This window comes from Stegostoma tigrinum, chromosome 28 (assembly GCF_030684315.1).
Source record: "Stegostoma tigrinum isolate sSteTig4 chromosome 28, sSteTig4.hap1, whole genome shotgun sequence".
Taxonomy (NCBI): domain Eukaryota; kingdom Metazoa; phylum Chordata; class Chondrichthyes; order Orectolobiformes; family Stegostomatidae; genus Stegostoma; species Stegostoma tigrinum.
Genome location: NC_081381.1, coordinates 43,210,028 through 43,236,717, shown reverse-complemented (window position 1 = coordinate 43,236,717; position 26,690 = coordinate 43,210,028). Strand labels below are relative to the sequence as shown.

At 43.3% G+C, this 26,690-nt stretch overlaps 1 protein-coding gene across 2 annotated transcripts in view; it reads left to right on the top strand.

Moving 5' to 3' along the window:
- The window catches only part of kif17 (kinesin family member 17), a 90,548-nt gene that overhangs the window by 32,235 nt on the left and 31,623 nt on the right, over positions 1–26,690 (top strand). For both annotated transcript variants that reach the window (XM_048561144.2, XM_059638052.1), the window contains exons 4-7: positions 1,705–1,894; positions 4,551–5,003; positions 13,558–13,664; positions 16,714–16,858. In XM_048561144.2, coding sequence (XP_048417101.2) covers positions 1,705–1,894; positions 4,551–5,003; positions 13,558–13,664; positions 16,714–16,858 — 895 coding nt within the window. The remainder of the gene's footprint in view (positions 1–1,704; positions 1,895–4,550; positions 5,004–13,557; positions 13,665–16,713; positions 16,859–26,690) is intronic.

Genomic DNA, 26,690 nt, shown 5'->3' with positions numbered 1-26,690 from the left:
CATTTCCATTCCAGGCTTGCTACGTTGTTCCAACAGAGCACGACGCAAGCTAGATCAATGATAATGGGAACTGCAGATGCTGGAGAATCCAAGGTAACAAAGTGTGAAGCTGGATGAACACAGCAGGCCAAGCAGCATCTCAGGAGCACCAAAGCTGCCATTTCGGGCCTAGACCCTTTTATCAGATGATGGGTCTAGGCCCGAAATGGCAGCTTTTGTGCTCCGAGATGCTGCTTGGCCTGCTGTGTTCATCCAGCTCCGCACTTTGCAAGCTAGATCAACACCACATTTCCTGCCAAGGCACCTTACAGCAATTAGGGCTTAGTATTGAATTCACAACTATAGAGCATGACCTCTATATTGCCTGTGTTTCTTACATTTCCTCCTTCTATTACTCGCTCTCTCCCACTCCTCTGCCATTACCCACGCTACCCCTCCACACCCACCCACATGGTAGAACTGCCAATGCTGGCGAATCTGAGATAACAAGGTGTAGAGCTGGATGAACACAGCAGGCCCAGCAGCATCAGAGGAGCAGGAGAGCTGACTGTTTGGATCTAGACCCTTCAGAAAAATGTCTGAAATTTCTGAAGCTCCACACCTTGTTATCACACAAACATATGTCTTGTTTGTATCTTTTTGACTTTGGCATCAGAGTGGACTCAATTATCTCCTTTTCACATCTTCACCTTCACTACATTAGCAGCCCCTTTGTCTTCAGCTCTGAACACCATTACAACCTGTTCTACTTGTTGCTCCTCTCCCTCTGTCTACGGCATAGAATAACACAATTTACCCACCTTTTCAGTTCTGAAGAGACTTAACAGGCTCAGAATGTTAACTCTCTTTCTCTCCACAAATGCTAGCAAACTTGCTGAGTTTCTCCAGCGCTTTTTAAAATTTAAGATTTCCAGTATTTGCAGTATTTTGCTCCTATTTCTGCCTTAAGTATTGATTATCACTATCATGGCAGCAGTTGTACTTCAGTTGACATTGAACAAGAAAATAGATAATATGGTCATATTTTTCCTGCTATTTGTTGAGTCTTACTTCATGTAAGTTGATTTCTGTGTTTCCCAATGACACACATTACTACACTTCTACACTTCACCTGAAGACATACAGCAGAATCCTGAATATACATCCTCCTCAAATCAAGGGGTAGTCAACAACGACTACATGTGCAACCAAATTATTTCCCTGAGAAGTGGCTCAGAATGACCTGAACTAAAAGCAATGTAAATACATAACACAATGTGGAGCTGGAGGAACACAGCAGGCCAGGCAGCATCCGAGGAGCAGGAAAGCTGACGACTCGGGACATGACCATTCCTCAGAAAAAACATTCTGAAGGGTCATGACCCGAAACATCAGCTTTCCTGCTCCTCTGATGCTGCCTGGCCTGCTGTGTTTCTCCAGCTCCACACTGTGTTATCTCAGACTCCAGCATTGGCAGTTCTTACTATCACTCAATGTAGATGCATGTACTTTATCTTTGCACAGCAAAGGTTGGCACCTTTAGGAGAGCAATAGAGAAAATTTAACAGTTGAGTTCCTATTTCTTCTTGCAAAATTAGAAGTAAAAGCTGTCTTGAATTCTTTGACGCAGTAAATAATCTTTACAATGGTGAAACTTAATAGATGAGTCCAAGGCCGATGATTCCTCAAGCTTCTAACCTGTTTGTCTCATGCCTCTGATTATAGCTTAAGGAGCACCCAGAGAAAGGCATTTATGTGAAGGACCTATCCATGCACACTGTGCACAGTGTCTCAGAGTGTGAGAAAATCATGGATATTGGCTGGGGCAATCGAGCTGTGGGATACACCCTCATGAACAAAGATTCATCACGTTCACATTCCATATTCACCATTCACTTGGAGATGTGTTCAATAGGTCAGTTATGCAAAAGCCACAGATGATTGAATATTGATTTTTTTTTTTTATTTGCAGTGATTTATTTCTGAATTTTTTCTGATAAAATTCATAAGTTTCAATTCCCAGAATTTCTTCCAAAACCAAAATAGATTAAAGCAAATAGCATTTTCTTTCTTATAAATGTTAATCCCTCTGTCCTTTTCTCTTATTTGTTTTTGTATTCGTTACCCTTTATCTTTGCGTTTAGTGGCCTTCAATTCCTGTTTGTCATTTTTTTTACAGCAATGTTTCTTACTCTTCTTCCTGTTCTCACTATTTCCAATAAACCTGATTCCTTTATCAAGGCAATTGTTTGTCTTTACAAAATTGTAGCAAGGAACTAAAATTGTTTGGAACTTTTGCTCGGTTTTATCTCTAGTACTGAAATGCAGGTCCCCAGGGGTTAAAGCAAATGTATATGAACATTGGAAATGGAGTAAGCCAATTAACCTGTTAAGCCTGGTCCACCATGAGCCACTGTTCCGTGAAATTATAGTTATCTGAAACCCAGACTCCCACTGAAGTGCCTTTGCTCATATCCCCGGTACCTCTGGTGGGGGGAAAAAAAAATCTATTCATCTCATACTTATCATTAACAAATGAAACATCGACCCATTGCCATTTACAGAAGAAATTAGATTTCTAGATTTTACCTGATATTGCTGATACATCGGTTTCCTAATTGCTTTTGTAAAAGTTCTGGCTTTGTTTTTCGACTATCTCCCTTTGCCATAGACTCTACAATCAGCTAAAATAGACTCTGCCTATCTTCACTTAATAGCTTTTAAAAATTAATCAAGTCACCCCATACCTTATGATTTTCAAAGAATACAGTGTGAGTTTCTGTAAACTCTCTTTGTAAGTTAACCCTTGGAGCCCAGTTATTACTTAATAAATCTACACTGCACTTCCTGCCAGGCTAATATATCTTTCCTAAGGTGTGGTACCCAGAAATGCTCAGAGTACTGCAGGTATAGAATGACTGGAATGTTGTATAGCAGAAACAGACCTTATATCCCCTGTGTATTGTAACTCTCGAGATGTAAGGGCCAGAATTACATTATTTTTTGATAACCTTCTGAAACTATTGATGACATTTTAATTATCTATGTTCATGCATCCCAAGTTTCTTTGAACCTTCACTGTTTCAAGCTTTTTACCCTTTTAAATTCCTTTTTAATGCCATCGTTAGATAATCTTATTTCTTACATTGAAATCCATTTTCCAGTTGCCTGTTCATGTAATCAATTAATATTATATTATAATTTTATCCTTCCACCTGCCCTGTTTACAGTACTATCTATCTTTCCTGACTTTCTATTCCATCACCTTGGCCATTATTGTGTACACTGAATCGTTGATACTCCAAACCCAAATCCATGCTGCAAATTAGTGCCTGCTCATTATCCCTGTCCTCTGACTTCTGCTAATAGGTCAATTTCCTAATGTGCAGTAGTGATTACTTTCAGCCTTGTGCTTTCATCTTCCATTGCTCATTTAAGTCTCCAATTTTCAATTTCAAAGAACAATACATTATAGGGAAAGATCAGCTGAGCTAATTTCCCATTGCCTTCTTGCTAGAGGATCACCTTTCATCCGTACCTTGAGCAATTGGCGTTCAAGGTTCTAACTCTTCAGCCATCACCAGGGAAATTTGCTGGTTCTGCCATTTACTATGGTTCATTACACTGAACATGGGACTCTTGTTTGGGCCTGCGCTTGCTCACAAAAAGTACAGTGGCCACCACCCGCAGGTTCAAATGATTCTGTTACTCTTCATTTTCCTAATGAGGTGAATAATAAAAAGGGAGAAAGAAACAGAGCTGATAGTTTGTCCCTACTGAGTCAAGTTAAAATATAATAAATTTTGATTAAGTGAAAAGAGTGAGGATTGGCAGAACAAAAGAGAAGTTTTTCAGTTCTGCATTTGCAATTGGGTGGCGGGTAGCAGAAATTAAATTGACAAAAGATTTTGTGGTTCAAAGCCAAAGGGACAATAAAAGAAACAAAGTCTCTAAATAAGGTTTGAATGGCAGGATATCAGTTGTGTGAAAATAAAGTAATTCCTTTAAAATGGCAATAATATTCAGAGGCCATAAAAAGACTGGCTTGCAACAATATGACAGCCAAATTATCTTTCAACAGGCCTATGTCTTAACCCTTGGGTTGCTTTCAACAGTATGCAAAGTGTTAATCTTCAATTCCTGGAGATACCAGGACAACCCTGGAGGTTTGGCAGTTCTACTTTACAGTTTGTGCATGTGAATTCAGTTTGTAGCACAAGTCCGTTTGAAAGAAATGCTGGTATCAGAACATAACCATGAAAACACTGGATTTTGGAAAAAAACCCAACTGATTTACTTTGCTCTTTAAAAAAAAACCTGCTGTCATTAGCCAGGTTTAGCCTATGTGAGTCTATTCACCAAAATAATTGACTAACTACCTACCCTTTGAAGTCTAACTGGGAAGGAACAATTACTTCTAGCCTTGTAGTGATATTCACTAATAGAATTTGAAGAGACAATAGGGACAGACTGCCAGCTGCCCTCCTCAGTTTGGAAATGATTGAAAGCAGATGGGCATCATGATGAAAAAGTAATTGGCTGTAACTACCATATCTGTATCTTTCTTGCAGATGATAATGGGAAAGACCGTATCCGTGTGGGAAAATTAAACCTGGTAGATTTGGCAGGTAGTGAGAGACAGGCAAAAACTGGAGCAACTGGAGATCGATTGAAAGAAGCCACAAAAATCAACCTGTCACTGTCAGCACTTGGGAATGTAATTTCTGCACTTGTGGACGGAAGATCAAAACACATTCCATATCGTGACTCAAAACTGACACGAATGTTGCAGGATTCCCTTGGAGGCAACACCAAAACTCTGATGGTAGCCTGTCTGTCTCCTGCAGACAATAATTATGATGAAAGTCTGAGCACTTTACGATATGCCAACAGGGCAAAGAATATCAAAAACAAACCAAGAATTAATGAAGATCCAAAGGATGCTTTACTTCGAGAATATCAGGAAGAGATTAAACAGCTAAAGGCACTCCTGGCTGGTCAACTTGGAAATGACAACTTATCTAGTAGGCACTTTCTGTTCCATCATTTATTAAACACACCTTATTTGATACTGATATGAACTGATGGAATCCAAATTTCTGTGAATCAAACAGTATAAGACTGATCCATTGGATGTAGAATGTATGCCATTTCCAATATCACAGCCAGGATTTTCAGTTCTGCATTTGCAATTCATCTGCTGGTTTAGTTCTGGGTCCCAGCCCCATATGATGTGTTCCAGGCATGCCCGCCAGATTTTTAAAGACTGGGAGTGGCTGGCTGTCTAATCAAGGATGGTGGGTGGGCATCTAACATAGACGGACCATTGGGAGGCCCTCAAGCACTTCAAAGATTGGCAGACCATCAGCTGCTGATCTGAACATTGACAGAGGGAAAAGTGAAAGTATGTTAATTTTAAACTTTTAGATGGTCACAGCTATCTGGGCCATCATTGTGGAGGGTAGCTGAGGCAAAATTGCTCCATGTTAGGCCCTGTGAATATCAATAGTTATCCTTAATGGTAGGCATCTGATCTAACTCCAAGTTGCACTCAATTCCAGAATTACCACATTGCCGTGGGATGGGAGCTACATGTAGGCCAGACCAGGCAAAGTATGTCCTTGTAGAACATTCGTGAACCAGATTAATTTTTTGACAATCAACTGTGAATACATGGTCAGCATTAGGCTGGCTTTTATTCCAGATTTTTCTTGAATTCAAATTTCACCACCTGCACTGGTGAGATTTGAACGCACAATCTCAGAACACTTGGGATAGTAAGAACTGCCGATGCTGGAGTCAGAGATAAGTGTGGTGCTGCAGGAGCATAGAAGGCCAGGCAGCATCGGAGGAGCAGGAAAGTTGATGTTTTGGATCTTTCTTCTGAAATAGGTGAGGGGGAAGGGAATTCCGAAATAAATAGAGAAAGGAGGAGTGGAGCTGGGGAAGATAGGTGGGATGTGATCGGTGAGTGCAGGTAGACAGTGGTGGGACAAAAACACAGTTGCTGGAAAAGCTCAGCATGTCTGGCAGCATCTGTGACAGAGAAAACAGTTAACGTTTCTGGTCCGGTGACCCTTCCTCAAAACTGATAGGGGCTGGGATAATATCCGTTTATATGCAGAAAATAGGAAGGAGGGTGGTGTAGGGAGTAAACGGTAGGATAGAGCTTGAAGAGAGAGAAAGACAGTTGGACAGACAAAGGAGTTGCTAACGATCAGGCTGGGAGGGTGAATAGTTGTTAATGGGGACTGTTGGTGACTAACAACAGCGGACGTGTAATGGCAGGCTATGTAGTAACAAAGCCTGGTGTGTGGGGTGGGGGCCTGGGACATGGAAGCGTTTAGGCTCTAAAATTATTGAACTCGATATTAAGTCCAGAGGGTGTTAGGGTACCCAAGCAGAAAATGAGGTGTTATTCCTCCAGCTTGCACTGGGCTTCACGAGAACACTATAGCAAGCCAGAGACAGATGTTGGCCAGGGAGCAGGGTGGTGCATTGAAGTGGCAGGCAACGGGCAGTTCAGAGCCTTTCTTGCAAGTAGAACTTGGATGTTCTGCAAAGCAGTAGCCAAGTCTACGCTTTGTTTCCCCAATGTAGAGGAGTCCACATTTGTGAGCAGTGAACACAGACTAGATTCTGGGAAGTGCAGGTGAATTGTTGCCTCACCTGGAAGGTATGTTTGGGCCCTTGGATACTGGGGAGGGAGGAGGTAAATGGCCAGGTGTGGCACCTTTGCCGGTTGCAAGGGAAGGTGATGTGGGGCTGTGGGGAGGTGTCGGGGATAAAGGAAGTATGGACCAGGGTGCCCCAGAGAGAGCGGTCTCTGCGGAAGGTGGACAAGGGAGGGGAGGAAAATATGTGTCTGGTGGTGGCATCTTGCTGGAGATAGCGGAAATGGTGTCTGATGATCTTCTGGATGTGGATGCTGGTGGAATGGTAGGTAAGGATAACGGGAGCCCTATTGCTGTTGCGGGTGGAAAGAGAATGGGTGAGGTTGGAAGTGCGGGAGATGGGTCAGACCTGGTTGAGGGCCTTGTCAACAACGGAGCTGGGGAAACCTCGGTTGAGGAAGAAGGTGGACATTTCGGAGTCTCCCTTGTTGATGTTGGCCTCATCTGAATATATGCGATGGAGATGGAGGAACTGAGAGAATGGGATAGAGTCTTTACGGGAGTGGGGTGTGAGGATGTATAGTCCAGGTAGCTGTGGGAGTCAGTGGGTTTGTAATGGATATAAGTGGCCAGAAATGGAAACACAAATGTCGAGGAAGGGAGGAGTCAGAGATAGACCAGGTGAAAGTGAGGGCAGGGTGGAAATTGGAGTTGAAATCGATGAAGTTTTCCAATTCCAGATGAGAGGGAAGCAGCACCAACGATATCATCGATGTACCAGAGAAAGATTTGTGGGTGGGGGCTGGAATAGGTCTGGAACAAGGAATGTTCCAAATACCCCATGAAGAGACAGGCATAACTAGGGCCTATGTGGCTACCCATGGCAACACCTCTTACCTGAAGAAAATGAGAGGAGTTGAAAGAGAAGTTCTTGAGGGTGAGGACAAGTTCGGCCAAGCGGAGGATGGTGGCCGTGGGTGATGGTTCAGGTCTCTGTTCTAGGAAGAAGCGGAAAGCCCGAAGACCTACCTGGTGGGGAATGGATGTGTAAAGGGATTGCACATCCATGGTAAATCCATACACATCTGTAGTCAGCATGGATTTGTGAGGGGTAGATCATGCCTCTCAAACCGTATTGAATTCTTTGAAGAGTTGACCAAACGCGTGGATGAAGGTGGAGCAGCGGATGTGGTATACATGGATTTAAGTAAGGCATTTGATAAGTTTCCCCATGGTAGGCTCATGCAGAAGGTAAGGAGGCATGGGATAGGGGGAAATATGGCAGATTGAATTCAGAATTGGCTGACTCTTAGAAGACAAAGGTTAGAAGTGGATGGAAAATATTCAACACGGGGCTCAGTTACAAGTGGTGTAAAACAAGGATCTGTTCTGGGTCCTATTCTATTTGCGATTTTTGTAAATGATTTGGATGAAGGAGTGGAAAGGTGGATTAGCAAGTTCACAGACGATATGAAGGTGGTCACGTTGTGGATAGTGCAGAGGGCTGTTCTGGGTTACAAAGGGACATTGATAGAATGCAGAGCTGGGCTGAGAAATGGCAGATGGAGTTTAACCCTGAAAGGTGTGAGGTATTCATTTTGGAAGGACAAACTTGAAAGCAGAATACAGGGTTAACGGAAAGATTCTTAGCAGTGTGGAGGAGCAGAGGGATCTTGGGCTTCATGTTCACCTTTCCGTGCGAGCTGCCACCCAGGTGGATAGAGTTGTTAAGAAGGTGTATGGTGTGTTAGCTTTCATGAATAGAGGGACTGAGTTCTAGAGCCGTCAAGTTATGCTCCAGCTATACAAAAACCTTGTTTGGCCACATCTGGAGTATTGTGTCCAGTTTTGGTCACCTCATTACAGGAAAGATGTGGAAGTGTCGGAAAAAGTCCGGAGGAGATTTACCAGGATCTTGCCTGGAATGGAGGGAAGGTCTTATGAGCAAAGGTTGAGAGAGCTCAGGCTTTTTTCTTTAGAACGACAAAGGATGAGAGGTGACTTGATAAAGGTGTACAAAATGATCAGAGGTATAGATAGAGTAGACAGCCAGAGATTTTTTTTCCTAGGGTGGAGATAGTTTTAAAATGAGTGGAGGTAGATATCGGGGAGACGTCAGAGATAGGTTCTTTACTCAGAGAGTAGTTGTGGCGTGGAATGCATTGCCAGAGAGGGTAGTGGAGTCAGCCTCATTAGGGGCTTTTAAGCAGCTATCAGATAGGCATATGGCTGAGATATAAAGTAGGGACGGAGGTTAGATAGACCTCAGATTTAGGGTAAAAGTTCGGCACAACATCTTGGGCCGAAGGGCCTGTACTGTGCCGTACTGTTCTATGTTCTAATGCTCTGTGTAAAGAGGTGGCTGCAGCCAGTAAACTGGAAGTTTTGAAACCAGCGTAAGGTGTCAGATGAATCATGGATGTAAGTGGGTACCTCCTCCTCCTGTCATCATCCTCCTTCTCCCCCACCTCCTGTCAAGTATTCACCATCCCTCCTAACCTTCCACTCCCTGATGCTGAGCACTCCATTCTCAGCAAAGGCCTCAGCTTTATCCCATTCCGTCCCCACATTAACGAATTTCAGGCACGACATGACGCTGAACTCTTCTTCGTCTCCATGCTCGTTTCTTTGGACAAGAGTCCACTCCCTGTCCCACAGTCTCTTTGCCCAACATTATCCCTCCACCTGGACCACCCCCTCTGGCCTTTTACCTGCACTCAGTGTTTTCATTGAGAACTGTTGGCGTGATGTTAGTCACCTCAATTTCTCCCCCCTCTAAACAAATCAAACCTCTCTCCCTCCGAAGTGGCTGCACTCCATGCTCTCAGATCGAACCCTGACTTTGTCATCAAGCCTGCTGATAAGGGTTGTGCTGTTGTAGTCTGTCGTACTGACCTCTACTTTGCGGAGGCTGACCACCAGCTCTCGGTTACCTCCTCCTACCTTCCCCTGGACCACGACACCACCATGGCACATCAGGCAATTGTATCCACTACAGTTACGGATCTCATTTCATCCGGTGATCTCCCACCATCGGCATCCAAGCTAATAGTTCTCCAACCCCGCACAGCCTGTTTCTACCTCCTGCCAAAAATCCACAAACAAGACTGTCCAGGCAGACCCATTGTTTCAGCCTGCTCCTGCCCCACAGAACTCAACTCTTCCTACTTTGACTCAGTCTTCTCCCCGCTGGTCCAATCCCTATCCACGTACAACCATGATTCATCTGACGCCTTACACCGGTTTCAAAACTTCCAGTTTACCGGCTCCAGCCACCTCCTCTTTACCATGGATGTGTTATACCTTTACACATCCATTCCCCACCAGGAGGGCCTTCCTGGAGCAAAGACCTGAACCATCTCCCATCCACGACCACCATCCTCCGCTTGGCCAAGCTTGTCCTCACTCTCAACAACTTTTCTTTCAACTCCTCTCATTTTCTTCAGGTAAGAGGTGTTGCCATGGGTACCCACATGGGCCCGAGATATGCCATCTTTTCATGGTGTATGTGGAACATACCTTGTTCCAGTCCAATCCCAGCCCCCACTCTCTCTTTCTCTGACACATCAATGCTTCCCTCTCTCATCTGGAATTGGAAAACTTCGATTTCGACTCCAATTTCCACCCTGCCCTCACTTTCATCTGACCTATCTCTGATTCCTCCCTTCCCTTCCTCGACAATTCTGTTTCCATTTCTGGGGTTAGACTGGCCACTAATATCCATGACAAATTCACTGACTCCCACAGCTACCTGGACTATACATCCTCACACCCTACTCCCGTAAAGACTCTATCCCATTCTCTCAGTTCCCCCATCTCCATCGCATATGTTCAGATGAGGCCAACATCAACAAGGGAGACTCCGAAATGTCCACCTTCTTCCTCAACTGAGGTTTCCCCAGCTCCATTGTTGACAGGGCCCTCAACCAGGTCCGACCCATCTCCCGCACTTCCAACCTCACCCCTTCTTTTCCCTCCTGCAACAGCAATAGGGTTCCCCTTATCCTTACCTACCATTCCACCAGCATCCACATCCAGAAGATCATCAGACACCATTTCCGCCATCTCCAGCAAGATGCCACCACCAGACACACATTCCCCTCCCTCCCTTGTCCACCTTCCGCAGAGACCGCTCTCTCTGGGACACCCTGGTCCATACTTCCTTTACCCCCGACACCTCCCCACAGCCCCACATCACCTTCTCCTGCAACCAGCAAAGGTGCCACACCTGGCCATTTACCTCCTCCCTCCCCAGTATCCAAGGGCCCAAACATACCTTCCAGGTGAGGCAACACTTCACCTGCACTTCCCAGAATCTAGTCTACTGTGTTCACTGCTCACAATGTGGACTCCTCTACATTGGGGAAACAAAGCGTAGACTTGGCTACTGCTTTGCGGAACATCTAAGTTCTACTCTCAAAAAAGGCTCTGAACTGCCCGTTGCCTGCCACTTCAATGCACCACTTCAGTGCAAGCTGGAGGAATAACACCTCATTTTCTGCTTGGGTACCCTAACACCCTCTGGACTTAATATCGAGTTCAATAATTTTAGAGCCTAAATGCTTCCATGTTCCAGGCCCCCACCCCACACACCAGGCTTTGTTACTACATAGCCTGCCATTACACGTCCGCTGTTGTTAGTCACCAACAGTCCCCATTAACAACTATTCACCCTCCCAGCCTGATCGTTAGCAACTCCTTTGTCTGTCCAACTGTCTTTCTCTCACTTCAAGCTCTCTCCTACCGTTTACTCCTTACACCACCCTCCTCCCTACTTTCTGCATATAAACTGATGTTATCCCAGCCCCTATCAGTTTTGAGGAAGGGTCACCGGACCGGAAATGTTAACGCTATTTTCTCCTTCACAGTTGCTTCCAGACCTGTTGAGCTTTTCCCCCAACTTTTTTTTTTCTTCCTGATTTTCAGCATCTGCAGTTCTTTTGATTTTTTTTTCGATATTGGTAGGGATTTGTCAGTGACCTGAGAGGAACAGATAGGTGGAGAGAAGATGGACAAGTTGTGTCAGGTCAAGGAAGCAGGGATGAGTGGGAGGGTTGGTCATGGGATGAGGCTGGGGGGTGGGGAGATTTTCCAACTGGTGAAGTCCACATTGACACTATTGAGTTGTAGGCTCCAAAGGTGGCATATGAGGTCCTGCTCATCCAGTTTCTGGGTGGCGTCATTGTGCCACTGGTGGAGGCCCAGGATAGACACGATTTCTAGGGAGTGGGAGGGGGAGTGGAAATAATTTGCAACTGGAAGGTGTTGTTTGTCACGAACAGTGTGCAGATGCTCGACAAAGCAGTCTCTAAGCCTCTGCTTGATCTCATCAATGTAGAGGAGGTCACATTGGGTGCAGCGGATGCAATAGACCACATTGACAGTTGTGCAGGTGAACCTCTGTCTGATATGAAGCACTTTTTTGGTGGTTTGGACAGAGGTGAGAGGGGAGGTAAAGGGGCAGTTGTAGCAATTCCTGCGGTTGCAGGGAAAGGTGGCAGGGGTAATAGGGCTGGTAGGGAGTGTGGAGTGGACAAGGGAGTTGTGGAGAGAGCAGTCCCTACAGAAGGCAGCTAGGGGTGGAGAGGTTGTGGGGTCAGATTGCAGATGGCAGAAGTATCAGAGAATGACACATTAAATATGGAGGTTAATGGGATGATATGTGACATGTGTGATTTATGACTCCTCAGAACATTAGCCTGGGAGTTCTGGATTAATAGCCCAGTAACATTGCTATGGCACCAAAGCCTCCACAACTTGTTACTTAATTAAACCCTAGAGCATATTCATTGCATAAGTGAGCAGAGGTAGTTCTCATCATTGTTTATGATATTAATGAATAGTGTTAATCACCAATTTTGATAGAACATAATATCTGTTCCACTGATACCCAGAATAGTTCTTAAAGCACCACAGTAAGAGATATCTTTTTGTAATATATCATCTAAAATTAATGCGCATTGTACAGTTTGAAGTCCCATACATCACTTCTGTTTTAGGACTGACATCCTGGTATTTTTTTGGTAGCTTTGTGCTGGTTTCAGATAAATGTGTTAAAAGTTATTCTTTATCTCTACGTTGTTACCATGATGACTGTTTACATGAAATTTCAACCTTTCTTGTTCCTGCTAAGATGGAAATGGAGTGTCCTTTACATTCCTCCTCCTTTTTGCATCCTTAATGTTTTTATATCAATTCATCCCACTGTCCCCCATTCCAACTTGTACTTACTCATTGCACCAAAACCCTGTTGTACTCCTTATCTCTCTTCCACTGTTAAGTATAAACCTTTAAAATCCAACCTTGATATCACCAAATGCCAAAACAATTACTAAAACATCATCATTTAGATGAGGTGAAGCAATTAGATTCACCTCATCTAAATGATGATATTTCAGTAATTGTTTTGGCTTTTGGTAATTCCAAAAAGATCACAAACTTAAATACAGATACCAATATTATTAGATGTAATTTTCTCTGATTCTGGTCTAACTCCAGAATGAATACTTTCTGAAGCATAGGTTGTAAAAAAGGAATGAAGAAGAAGAGAGAAGTAAAAATAGAAGTGAAACACATACACCGATTCTCCATCACAATTCAAAGGGTACAACAGCACCTGATGTGTTACTTCGGCCCAGAAAGCCCTGGGTTCAAGATTTGCTGAGTTAACTAACCTCAACTGAAATAGCAGTGGATTATCTCCAACATCCACATAAAAGAAGATAGATAGGGTAGGATCTTCTGCGGATAACTACCAAGACGTCTAGAGAAATAAACACATACATGTCAACAATGGGTGAGAAAGGGACATTCAACTGTGATTCACCTTGATTAAACTTCTTGCCTGAATCAAAGACAGTGATAAATAGCAGGGCAAGACAACTGATTGTCTATCATTCTATAATTTTAGAATAGGAAGCATTATAGATTATCAGTTAAACTAACTTTGCTTCTTATTTTGCAGATTTTCTAAATAAAGTGCAAAGAGATAGTGGTCAATCAACCATTCCATCCCCTCAGAATTCCAATACTCAAGCTGAGATAGAACTTGAAAAAGAAAACATGAGACAGGTTTGTTAAATTGAAGCAAAAGCAAAAACACATTCTCAATCTTTTCATGCTATAATTTAAAGATGTATGCTAACTAATACTTCTGGTTTTGATATTACTGCGTTATGATGTATTATATCCAGAAGGGAGATTTGTATTCATCCCAGAAAAGGAACAATGTTCTAAAATCACTGTATTTAAGGACTCATAATGGTTGTGATGGAAAATGTTTTGTAATAAAACAAAATATCATGGGAAAAATAATTTTGGGAATAGAAGTACACCTCTTTCCATCTAGATTATAATGTGTAGCATATCCTAATACATAGTATTTTGCTTTATCAGCCTTAGTTGTGCAGAAGATTCAGTGGGTTGAAACTTGCTGCTGTCAGGTTTGGTGTAATTCTTGTGTACGCTGCTCTGGTAGGGTTATTAACCTGCATAATAAAATATTTCACAATGTAGTTTTAATCCTGACAAACTGGAGAGGTTTTTGTGAATACTGCACACAGGTTTCTTTTTAGTTTGTAAATAATACTCTAATATCACTGCAGTTGGGAGACTGGGGAAGTTCTGGAAGGAAGTTTATTTGCAACTGTTATTAGTAATATCAGTGATTGCCTGGTAGGCAACAAGCTACCAGTCTGTACATGAGAGAGAGAGAGAGAGAGAGTCAAGTTTTCCCTCCGAAAAGAGGGTGTATTGAAAGGAACATTGAGGCTCCCCTTAACTGAAAGGTATTTTGAGTACAATGCAACTAGATTTAGATTTTTTTTTAAAATTTGCCCATGGTATGTGGGCATCACTGGTTGGGTCAGCATTTATTACCCATTCCTAATTGCCAGTGTTCCTTGAAATTTTTTTTCCACTGCAATGTCCTCCAAAGTCTATACGTGATACTGGCTCCAGAAGTCAGTCTTTCATTGACATACTGATTGATGTATGTGGAGCTTCCCAGCCCTGCACAGTGAGGCCTAGAGGAAACATTGCCATTTGCCTTTGAGAAGGTGGTGGTGAGCTGCCTCCTTGAACCCTACAGTCCATTTGGTGTAGGTATACCCACAGTGCCATTAGAGAGGGAGCTCCAGCATTTTGACCCGGCAACACTGAACAAATAGTGATATATTTCCAAGTCAGGATAGTGAATGGCTTGGAGGAGAACTTTTAAGGTGAGGATGCTCCCGTGTATCTGTTACCTTTAGGTGATAGTGAGTTTGGAAGTTATTGACTGGGGGAGCCTTGGTGAAATTCTGAAGTGCATCTTATGGATAGTACACGTAGCTGCTACTGAGCATCAACATTGGAGGGAGAAGGAGTGAATGTCTTTTGGATGTAGTGCAATCAAATGAACTGCTTTGCCCAAATGGAATCGAGCTTTGAGTGTTGCTGGAGCTGGATTTATCCAGGCAGGTGGGGAATATTCCATCATATTCCTGACTTGTGCCTTATAGATGATGGACAGGCTTTGGGAAGTTAGATGGCTAGTTATTAGCTGCAAGATTCCTAGCCTCTGATCTGCCCTGTAGCCACAATATTGATATGGCTGGTTTAGGCAAGTTTCTTGTTAACGGTAAACCTGAGGATATTAATGGCGTTGGATTCAATAATGGGAATGCCAGGGGTTTACTAGGACTACACAGTTGCCATTCAAATATTTCATTGCTTCTATTGATGTTAAAATGATATAATGAGATTTTGGGAGATAATCATAGAATTATATAGAGAAGATACCCTTTGACCATTGAGTTTGCACCATCAAAAATGTACTGCTACCTACACTAGTACCACTTTCTAAGTCCATAGCCTTGAATGTTAATCTGCTTCAAGGGCCTGTCCAAGTGCTTTTTGAACATTGAGGCTTCCTGCTTCAACTACCATCCCAGATAGTGCATTCCAAACCCTAACATATCTTGCAATCCCTTCTAAACGTCCTAGCTTTTCCCTTTTAAACTATGCCCCCTTGTTATTGATCCCATGCCTAAGAGGTTTAGCTGCTTTCTATCCACCCTGGCCATGTGCTTTATAATCTTATGATCCTCTGTCAGGGCCAAAAACCTTCTCTGCACCAAAGAAAACAGCCCAAGCTTATCCAGCACCTCTTTGTAGCTGAAGTTGTCCATCGTAAATAACATCCCATAAAGCTCCTTTGCACACTCTCCAGTGCAGCCACATCATTCCTATAGTGTGGTGCCCAGAACTGCACTCAATACTTCAGTTGTGGCATAACCAAAGTTCTGTACAGGTCTAGCAAGACCTCCCTGCTCTTATAATCAATGCTACATCTGATAAAGGCATTCAGTATTCAGTATGCCGCTTTTAACTACTGTATTAACCTGTTTGCCACTTCCAAGGACAATGAACAAGCATCCCGAGATCCCTCAGTTCCTCTAAGCTTCAATAGTGTCTTGTCATTGACTCGATATTTCTGTGTACCTCCTTCCATAGTGCATCACCTCACATTCATCAGGGTTAAATTCCGATTGCCACTACTCTGCCCACCTAACCAATCCTTTTATATCCTCTCATATATTCTCATTCCTCCTCACTGTCAACCAGTGATCAACCTTGGTTTCATTCACAGACTTATTTATCATTTCCCCTACACTCGCACCATTCTCATCTATATCATTTATGTATATCACAAACAACAACTGATTCCTGTGGGGGTACACCACTGCATACCAAGTTCCAATCACACAGACAGCCTTCGACCACCATTCTGTTTTCTATCACTATTGGATCCACCCTGCCAAGTTACACCAGATCCCATGAACTTTTACCTTCTTTATCAGGTTCCCAAATGGGACCTTGTCTAAAGCCTTACTGAAATCCATACAACCTCCATCAACTGCCCTACCCACATTCAAATACTCAGTCACCTCTTTGTTAGGTATGTCCTCCCTCTGTCAAATGCTGACTATCCCTGATCAAACCTTGTCTTTCACTATTCTCTCCACTCAGTTTCCTACCATTGATGTTAAACTCACATTCTATAGTTCTTTGGTCTGTCTCTAACACTCTCTTCTTCACCAATTCTTCATCAATTATTTCTTTTGGTATTCTTCTTCAGGAATATGAGCAGAAATTATCAAAGATCAAAGCAGATTATGAAGCAGAACAGAAATCTAATGTCAAACTGCAAGAAGATATTGAAAAACTAAGAAGTTCGTATGAAATGAAACTGGCACGCATTGAAGCTTCAGATAAGGCTACAGGTATGCCTTCTGGATTTTGGTTTTGAAATCCATGAAATGTGGGCTTCGTTGGTGAGATTGATGATTATCCTGTTATGGCTGAACAAGCGAGAGCTAGATTGGATGTAGAAATGCATACATTTGAACTCTAAAATAGCTTGTGAGTCCCACATGTGATTGACATCTGCAGCAGCAAACCATTCTTAATACTTTGATGCAAAGTAGAGTAATTTGTTTGTGCTTTTCTTCCTATCCTACTTCTGTGCCCATGTTTGTTTTTGGATGAATAACATTCATGCCGCACAAATGCCAGGTAATGACCATCATCAATCATCCGCTCCCTCGGCATTCAATGCCATAACAATGCCTCCACTATCAACGTCATGGGGTTGCCATTGAAACTTAACTAAATTTATCATATAATTACAGTAGCAACAAGAGCAAAGCCAGAGGCTAAGAGCATTGTACTGAGTAACTTGCCTCCTGACTTCTCAAGTCTATACAACATCTACAAGACACAAGTCAGGAGTGTGATGGAATACTCCCCACTTGCCTGGATACATTCAGCTGCAATGTCACTCAAGAAGCATGACACTATCCAAGATAAAGCAGCCCACTTGATTGGCACCACATCCAAAAGCATCCAGTCCACACAAATGCCCAGCAACAGCAGAGTGTACACCTACAAGATGTATTGCAGAAATTTACCAAAAATCCTAGGTCAGTACTTTCTTAACCCACAAACACTTTCATCTAGAATGATAAGGACAGCAGATACATAGGAACACCACCACCTACATGTCCCCCTCCATGTCAGTCACCAAGTATATGGTCATTCTTTCCCTGTCACTGGTTCAAAATCCTGAATTCCATCTCTCATGACATTCTGGGCCATTGACAACACATGGACTGTAATGGTTTCAGAAGGCAGCTAAGGGGTCAAGGGCAACTAGGTAAAGGCAATAATATTGTTTGGCCAGCAATGCCCATGTATCATGAGTGAATTATTAAAAAAAAATGCTTTGAGGCTCTTCCCTCAGGTTGTGCTTCACTGCACAAATTACTTTTGAATACAGTCATCCCATGTCTTGATGTAAGTACAGAAGCCCCTTAGATCTCCTCCCAGGGGGTCTTAATATATTGTTACCTGTCATGCTGTAAGTGTTTGCCTTATTTTGTTTGGCCATGAGAAACCATGCATTTTAAACAACATAATATCATTGGAAATTTTGACCACACAACCAATTTCTGATTATTGATTCTTCAAGGTCGTGAACTTACTTTCTCTACCTCATTGCTGTATTCTCAAAACCATGTACCAAATCGTGAAATCTGTCAAAAGATTTAACACTTATGCAATAAATTACCACATTTATAACGGTAGTCCAGTGCAGTTTCTGGTCAATGGTAACCCTCAGGATATTGATAATGGGAATGCAGTAATAGTAATAATACGTTCAGCTGAACTAAATAGGGCCATTTCTATTTTACAAACTGGTGGTAGTGATAGTCAATATAGAATTGTTGCTTTCATGGAGCTGATTGTTTCATCAAAATTACAAACGAATATATGATATGAGAATGAGGTGAAGGTAACTGCCCTTGATATCAAGGCACATTTGGCCAAGTGTGGCATTAAGAAGCATGCCAAACTATGTAAGCAGCAATTGATAGATGGGGCTAGATGATTCCAAAGCCAACGATCAGATAAAAACTCTGCAAACCTGCCACATCCTGTTGTAAGTGATAGTGGACAATTAACTATCTAGCTGGAGGAAGAGGCTCCACAAATATCCCCACCTTCAATGATGGAGGTGCCCCACACACCAATGCAAAAGATGAGCCTGAAGTATTTGCAACAATCTTCAATCAGAAGTGCTGAGTGGATGATCCATCTGGGCCACGTACAAAGATTTCTGGCGTCATAGATTCTAATCGTTAGCCAATTTAATTCACTCCATATGATATCAACAAAATGACTAAAGGGTCTGGATACTGCAAAAACTATGGGCCCTAACAAAATTCCAACAATAGTACTCAAGAGGCCTAGGTTTGTCCTGTACACAGAAAACAGGATAAATCCTACTCAACTAATTACCACTCCATTAGTTGTCCCTCAATCATTGGTAAAGTGATGGAAGTAGTCATCAGTTGCACTATTAAGCAGCACTTGCTTAGCAATAATCTGCTCACTGATGCTTAGTTTGGGTTCTGCCAGGATCCCTTATCTCAACCTCATTATAGTCTCAGTTCAAACATGGACAAAAGAGCAGAATTTTAGAGGTAAGGTGGGAGTGTTTGCCTTTAATATTAAGACTACATTTGACCAAGTGTGTTATCAAGGCGCCCTAGCAAAACTAACATCAATGAAAATCAGTATTCTCCACCAGTTGGTCACATTCTTAGCAAAAACGGCTGTCTTCAGCCATCTCGGCTCCAGAACATCTCTGCAGGAGTTCATAGATGCTAAAGCTGTCCATATTCAAATACAGCAAGACCTGGACGATATGCAGGTTGAATTGCAAGTATCATTCAGGTCACACAAGCCAAACATGGCTAGTGCACACCAGATACCCTTTTGTCTCACGCTTTCAAAGAATGTAGAAAAGAAATTTATTCAGGTAGTACCAGCACTGCACAAACTATTATTAATGTGCTAGTGCAGGCAGTGTCACAGACTGCCATTTGCAAGTTCCACACAACTTTCATTATTGTGATTGATGACGAATACCCAACGTTCCCCAAAGGTACCAGCTTGTGGCTCTGACTTCCAATTTGAATACCGCATAGAAGGTCCAATTACATGTCTCCCTCCTGGTGTTTGCCTCACATATTATAGCATTCCCTTGATATCCTAAAGCAATTTTAAACCAATGGATTGTTTATTTAAGTGTAATTGTTGTTATGTAGCAATTTGTGCATAGTCATGTCCTACTACAACAAGTGAATGATGATCATTAATATTCAAATTGCATCATCCTTAGTGTTCACCTGAGCTGGTAGGTGGATCCTTGGTATAACCCACGAGTGAAGGTGGAATTCGAACAATGCATTATAACTTCACTGCTACTCAGAAAGGTGATCATATGTATAAAAAAGCAACAGAACAATTACAAATCTTGACTGTTGTGCACTTCATGTAGGCAAGATGCTAGGTCTAATATTATGTATTATGTATGATATGTCATTACGTGTATTATGATGAAACACCCTAAAGTAGAGAAGATGTTATAAAACATTTCAAAAAGTCTATATAAATGCATACTTAAGTTCTCATCCTTTAAATGAGCCAAAGATCAAGAAACTGGCTAGTTATTACTTATGATTCACACACTAATCTTCCTGATGGATATTCTAGTGCACCTGGTTCCATAACATTTCTCATGGTTGAGAATGAGAAATATCTTTTACCTTGGGAAATTAATGAAATAAAAAGAGCTGTTAAAAGTGTTTTCTCTGCCCATTCTCTGACTCTTGGGAAGGCAGTTGATATGACATTTTTTTGTCAAATATTTTAAGTTAGATTCTGTACTATCTAAAGATAGTAACTATTTTAATGACTCCTTGTGGAGTTGAGCAATGAAGTGTGTTAGTGAGAGGAGGTTATAAATTGGCCTGAGAGACATATCGGAGAGAAAGGAAATCTCTGAAGTTAAATTGGTGGATGCATGTCATTTACTGTCAGATTGTTTTATAAAATCAGATACTTGAATGAAGAAATTATTGTCAGGTCCTAGAGAAGGACCACTTTGCAATGTAATGCTTTACATAGGGTATCAAAATCTTTGATTTACCAACATTTAGTTGGGCAGCATGGTGGCTCAATGGTTAGTACTTCTGCCTGAAACAGGGACCTGGTTTCAATTTCAGTTTCAGTGACTATCTATGTGGAGTTTGTACATTCTCCCCATGTCTCTGTGGGTTTTCTCTGGATGCTGCCGTTACCTCTCAAAGTGTAAAGATGTGCACGGTAGATGGATTGGCCATGCTAAATTGCCCACAGTGTCCAGGCATTTGCAAGCGGGGTGGATTAGCCATGCCAAATACAGAGTCACAGGAATGGGGTGGATCTGGGTGGTATGTTTGGAGGATTAGTGTGGACTTGATGGACCAAATGGCCTGTTTTCACACTGTAGGGGTTCAATGATGCTCATTGTAAATGTGAAGTATAATCTATCTTTAAAGAGAAAGAAGGACGTTTGCTAATTATGTTACAATTGAAATGTGAGGCCACTGCTGTCTTTCTCTAATTCATTACACAATGGGTCACAACATAAATTTAATCATTTCACCCAGTTTCCAATAAGGCCAATTATATGCTTTCCTTACATTAAACTTCCTGTTAAACAGTCCATCAAACATATATTTTTAATAAACATAAAATTGTTGATTTGCTATAATGCAAAGGCGATTTACCCACTCACCCACTCACCCACTCACCCACTCACCCACTCACCCACTCACCCACTCACCCACTCACCCACTCACCCACTCACCCACGAAAAAAAATTACTTTCTGCATAGATTCACTTAGGGAGAAAAACAAATTGGCCATAATGACTAGTTGAGGTTGGTTGGCTCGCCGAGCTGGTCTGTTGCTCCGCAGACGTTTTGTTACCGTGCTTGGTAACATCCTCAGTGCAGCCTCCGACGAAGCGTCGGTGTGTTTTCCCACCTGATTTTTAAACTCTGGGGTCCGTTCCGATGGATTGCTTCACTTCCAGGTTTCCTCCGTAGTGGAATGTATATGGTGTCGAGTTCAATGTGTTTATTAATAGCCTGTTTTGTGGAGTGCCATGCTTCCAGGAATTCTCATGCTTGTCTCTGCCTAACCTGTCCCAGGATCTTGGTGTTGTCCCAGTCGAAGCCGTGGTTCTCCTTGTCCATGTGGATTGAGATGAGCGATTATCGGTCATGCCTTTTTGTAGCCTGTTGGTGTTCATGTACACTTGTTGTTAGTTTCCTTCCTGTTTGTCCGATGTAGTGTTTCTCACAGTCTCTGCAGGGGATCTCGTAGATGATATTATTCCTGCCCACTGCGGGGAGTGGGTCAAGTAAGTCACCCAAACTACAGACCCACTCCCTGCCAGGGACAGGACCAGTGTCATCTACAGACCCCCTGCAGAGACTGTGAGAAACACTACATCGGACAAATTAGAAGGAAACTAACAACAAGTGTACATGAACACCAACTGGCTACAAAAAGGCACAACTGATAATCACTCATCTCAATCCACATGGACAAGGAGAACCACAACTTCGACTGGGACAACGCCAAGATCCTGGGACAGGTTAGGCAGAGGCAAGCATGGCAGTTCGCCGCCTCGCTAACCTGTTCTTCCTCTCACCTGCGCCCCCCCCCCTCCCACCTCAAGCTGCACCCCCATTTTCTACCTACTAGCCTCATTACTGCCCCCTTGACCTGTCCGTCCTCCCTGGACTGACCTATCTCCTCCTACCTTTACTGCCTCCATCCACGCCTCTTTAACTTGTCTGTTTCCTCTCCACCTGCCTCTCCTCAATCCATCTTTGATCCGCCTCCCCCTCTCTGCCTATTTATTTCAGAACCCTCTTCCCCTCCCCATTTCTGATGAAGGGTCTAGGCCTGAAATGTCAGCTTTCCTGCTCCTAAGATGCTCCTTGGCCTGCTGTGTTCATCCATCTCCACACCTTGTTACAGATTCTCCAGCATCTGCAGTTCCTATTATCACTCTGTCGGACCTGCTGAGCTTTTCCAGCTGATTTCCAGGAACTGACTCTAACCAATCAGCTGAGTCATATGTTTTCCCAGCAGTAACTCTTAAAAATATGTTTCAATGTCTCCTTTCATTGACCTTTAAAAACAAAATCCAGATATTCACATAATTTGAAATGAACCAATTTTATTACAATCCTTAAAATCTCAAGTCCTCAAACATATTATGTATGAAGATTTCATAACACATCTACTTTTGGCCAAATGGAATGCTAACTTCATATGACTTTCACTGCAAAGTAGAAAGAACAGTCCTGCATGTATGAAAGTATTATGACACATGCACATGTGATAATGGGAACTGCAGATGCTGGAGAATCCAAGATAATAAAATGTGAGGCTGGATGAACACAGCAGGCCCAGCAGCATCTCAGGAGCACAAAAGCTGACGTTTCGGGCCTAGACCCTTCATCAGAGAGGGGGATGGGGTGAGAGTTCTGGAATAAATAGGAAGAGATGGGAGGTGGACCGAAGATGGAGAGAAAAGAAGATAGGTGGAGAGGAGAGTATAGGTGGAGAGGTAGGGAGGGGATAGGTCAGTCCAGGGAAGACAGACAGGTCAAGGAGGTGGGATGAGGATAGTAGGTAGGAGATGGAGGAGCGGCTTGGGGTGGGAGGAAGGGATGGGTGAGAGGAAGAACAGGTTAGGGAGGCAGAGACAGGCTGGACTGGTTTTGGGATGCAGTGGGTGGAGGGGAAGAGCTAGGCTGGTTGTGTGGTGCAGTGGGGGGGGGGGACCCTCACACACCACCCCACCAACCTCCGGATACAACGCATCATCCTCCGACACTTCCGCCATCTACAAACCGACCCTACCACCCAAGACATTTTTCCATCCCCACCCTTGTCTGCTTTCTGAAGAGACCACTCTCTCCGTGACTCCCTTGTTTGCTCCACACTGCCCTCCAATCCCACCACACCCGGCACCTTCCCCTGCAACCGCAGGAAATGCTACACTTGCCCCCACACCTCCTCCCTCACCCCTATCTCAGGCCCCAAGATGACTTTCCATATTAAGCAGAGGTTCACCTGCACATCTGCCAATGTGGTATACTGTATCCATTGTATCCAGTGTGGCTACCTCTACATTGGGGAAACCAAGCGGAGGCTTGGGGACCGCTTTGCAGAACACCTCTGTTCGGTTCGCAATAAACAACTGCACCTCCCAGTCGCGAACCATTTCAACTCCCCCTCCCATTCTTTAGATGACATGTCCATCATGGCCCTCCTGCAGTGCCACAATGATGCCACCCGAAGGTTGCAGGAACAGCAACTCCTATTCCGCCTGGGAACCCTGCAGCCCAATGGTATCAATGTAGACTTCACCAGCTTCAAAATCTCCCCTCCCCCCACTGCATCCCAAAACCAGTCCAGCCTGTCTCTGCCTCCCTAACCTGTTCTTCCTCTCACCCATCCCTTCCTCCCACCCCAAGCCGCACCTCCATTTCCTACCTACTAACCTCATCCTACCTCCTTGACCGGTCCATCTTCCCTGGACTGACCTATCCCCTCCCTACCTCCCCACCTATACTCTCCTCTCCACCTATCTTCTTTTCTCTCCATCTTCGGTCCGCCTCCCCCTCTCTCCCTATTTATTCCAGAACCCTCACCCCAACCCCCTCTCTGATGAAGGGTCTAGGCCCAAAACGTCAGCTTTTGTGCTCCTGAGATGCTACTGGGCCTGCTGTGTTCATCCAGCCTCACGTTTTATTACCATGACACATGCACGCATTCATTTTCATTCACTTTTGTTGCTTATACAGTTTTCTCTGGTACTTTCCAGGTACTTAAACAATTCAAATGCAGTTACTTAGCATTGGAAATTATGCTCTTTGTTTCCTTTAGTCTTGCTATGCACTGTGCTGTCCATGCATAGCAATGTTTGGGGAAACTGAAAGTCAACATGTTTGGACTCCTAGACCAAGGCCACGCAGCTTGGAAGGAATGTTGATTACATTGTTTTCTCCACAGGAGAAGCAATATGTAAGTGATAAGGCTGTAATAACAAACAACCCCAAAGCAGTCTGTCATTTTGTTTTTTATCTATTTTCCACCAAGTGTTACAAACCACTTGGGAGTGTACTGATTCTAACAGTCCTCTACTCCTTTGGTTGCCAGAAAAGTTAATGTTTCAGTCATAGCCTATATACCTGTTCCTATATACCTGTCTGTTGGAAATAACAAGATGTAGAGCTGGATGAAGTCAGCAGGCCAAGCAGCATTTTAGGAGCAGGAAAGCTGATGTTTCACGCCTAGACCCTTCAGAAATGGAGGAGGGGAAGGGGATTCTGAAATAAATAGGGATAGAGGGGGAGGCGGATAGAAGATGGATAAAGGAGAAGGTAGGTGGATAGGAGACAGACCGGTCAAAGAGACCGGGATGGAGCCAGCAAAGATGAGTGGAGATAACACGGTGTAGAGCCGGATGAACACAGCAGGCCAAGCAGCATCCTAGGAGCAGGAAAGATGACATTTCGGGCCTAGACCCTTCTTCAGAAATGGTGTGGAATTAGGGGGAGATAGGTCAGCTTTAGAGCCAGCAACAAACCCAGGGTTTTGTTTTTCCACTGTTGAGTATTTCTTTTGGTATTGATTTAACTATTTGAAAAACTCTCCCCTTGCTTCTCTATGCTGAGCTCATCTTCTTGAAAGAGAACTGTACAACCATCCCCAAACAAGTCACAGCACTGATTGCAATCTTGAAGCATTTGGTAAATTAGAAGACGGCAAATACAGGATATAATTAGCGAGTTTTGAGAAGATTTGTAGCTCAGGTTGAGTTTCTGGATGTGAGTTTGCTCGCTGAGCTGGAAGGTTAGTTTTCGGACATTTCGTCACCATTCTAGGTAACATCATCAGTGAGCCTCCGGTGAAGCGCTGGTGTTATTTTCCCAAGGAAACCTAAACAGATAAATAGAAAGCGGGACTAACACCAGCGCTTCACCGGAGGCTCACTGAAGATGTTACCTAGAATGGTGACGAAATGTCCGAAAACTAACCTTCCAGCTCAGCGAGCAAACTCACATTCACGGGATATAATTGCCATAGAATCAGTGCATTGAAGGTTCACTAAGCTGATACCAGAAATGGCAGATCTGCCCTATGAGGAGAGGTTGGTTCGACGGGGCCAGTATTCAGTAGAGTTTAGAAGGAAGAGAAGGGATCAGGTTGAATTAAATTAATTAAATGATTATTTCAAGTATTAGTTTAAATGTGCCCTTTAGCACTTCCGGTAATAAGTCTTAGGAAATATATTCCATGAAGGTGCCGTTCCTTGCCAAGAGTACTAAAAGAGTGCTGGACTTTATGCTGAGAGTGGGCTTACATGACAGCTATAAATTAAAAGTTTTTATTTGACTTGAGACAGGTATTTTATAACCAGTCAAATGATGTTCAGCTGTATGGTGCTAGCAGCTCCACTGGGAGTAGTGTAATGGTCTCTGCTGATGGAGGAGGATACAAAGGTAATTGGTGAAAAAGGGAAGTCTCGTCAAGGCCAAGCTGGCAATCTTCTTTTAAGAGGCCAAAGGAACAGAATAAGCAATGCAGAGGGAGTGGGAAACATGGAGGTTGCAGGATTTTGCAAGGGAGGTCTCCAATGTGCGCAGGTTGCATGTGAAGAAGAAATCTCATCTCACCTGCCACCACCCCTTTCCCTTCTTCCACCCAGCTGAAGCAGTGAAAATTGCTGGGCAACACAGTTTGTGATCGACACAGCTTCCAATGGTTAAATCTTAGCAGCAGTCAGAGGAAGTTCTTATATGGCCATTATTTGGGCATTTAAGGGCTCAATTTGCAGATCTACTTGATATCTTCCTCATTATGAGCAACATTGCAGCAGGGGAGGGAAGACATCAGAAATAGTAATAAAGGTATGGCATCAAATTTTAGCCCAGCCAACTCATTTGCCAATCTGCCCTGGAGACACCTAAAATTCTACCTTTAAAATGTCCCTTCTGGTTATTGAGCATTCGCATTCATCCTGTAGCTAAACTCATGGATTACTGAACAGAGTCTGATGAACAAGCTAGGTTGTAGGGTTACTTCTGAGTGATGGTAGAAATCTCATATGAGGCATCATTTATCATAGCCCAGAGG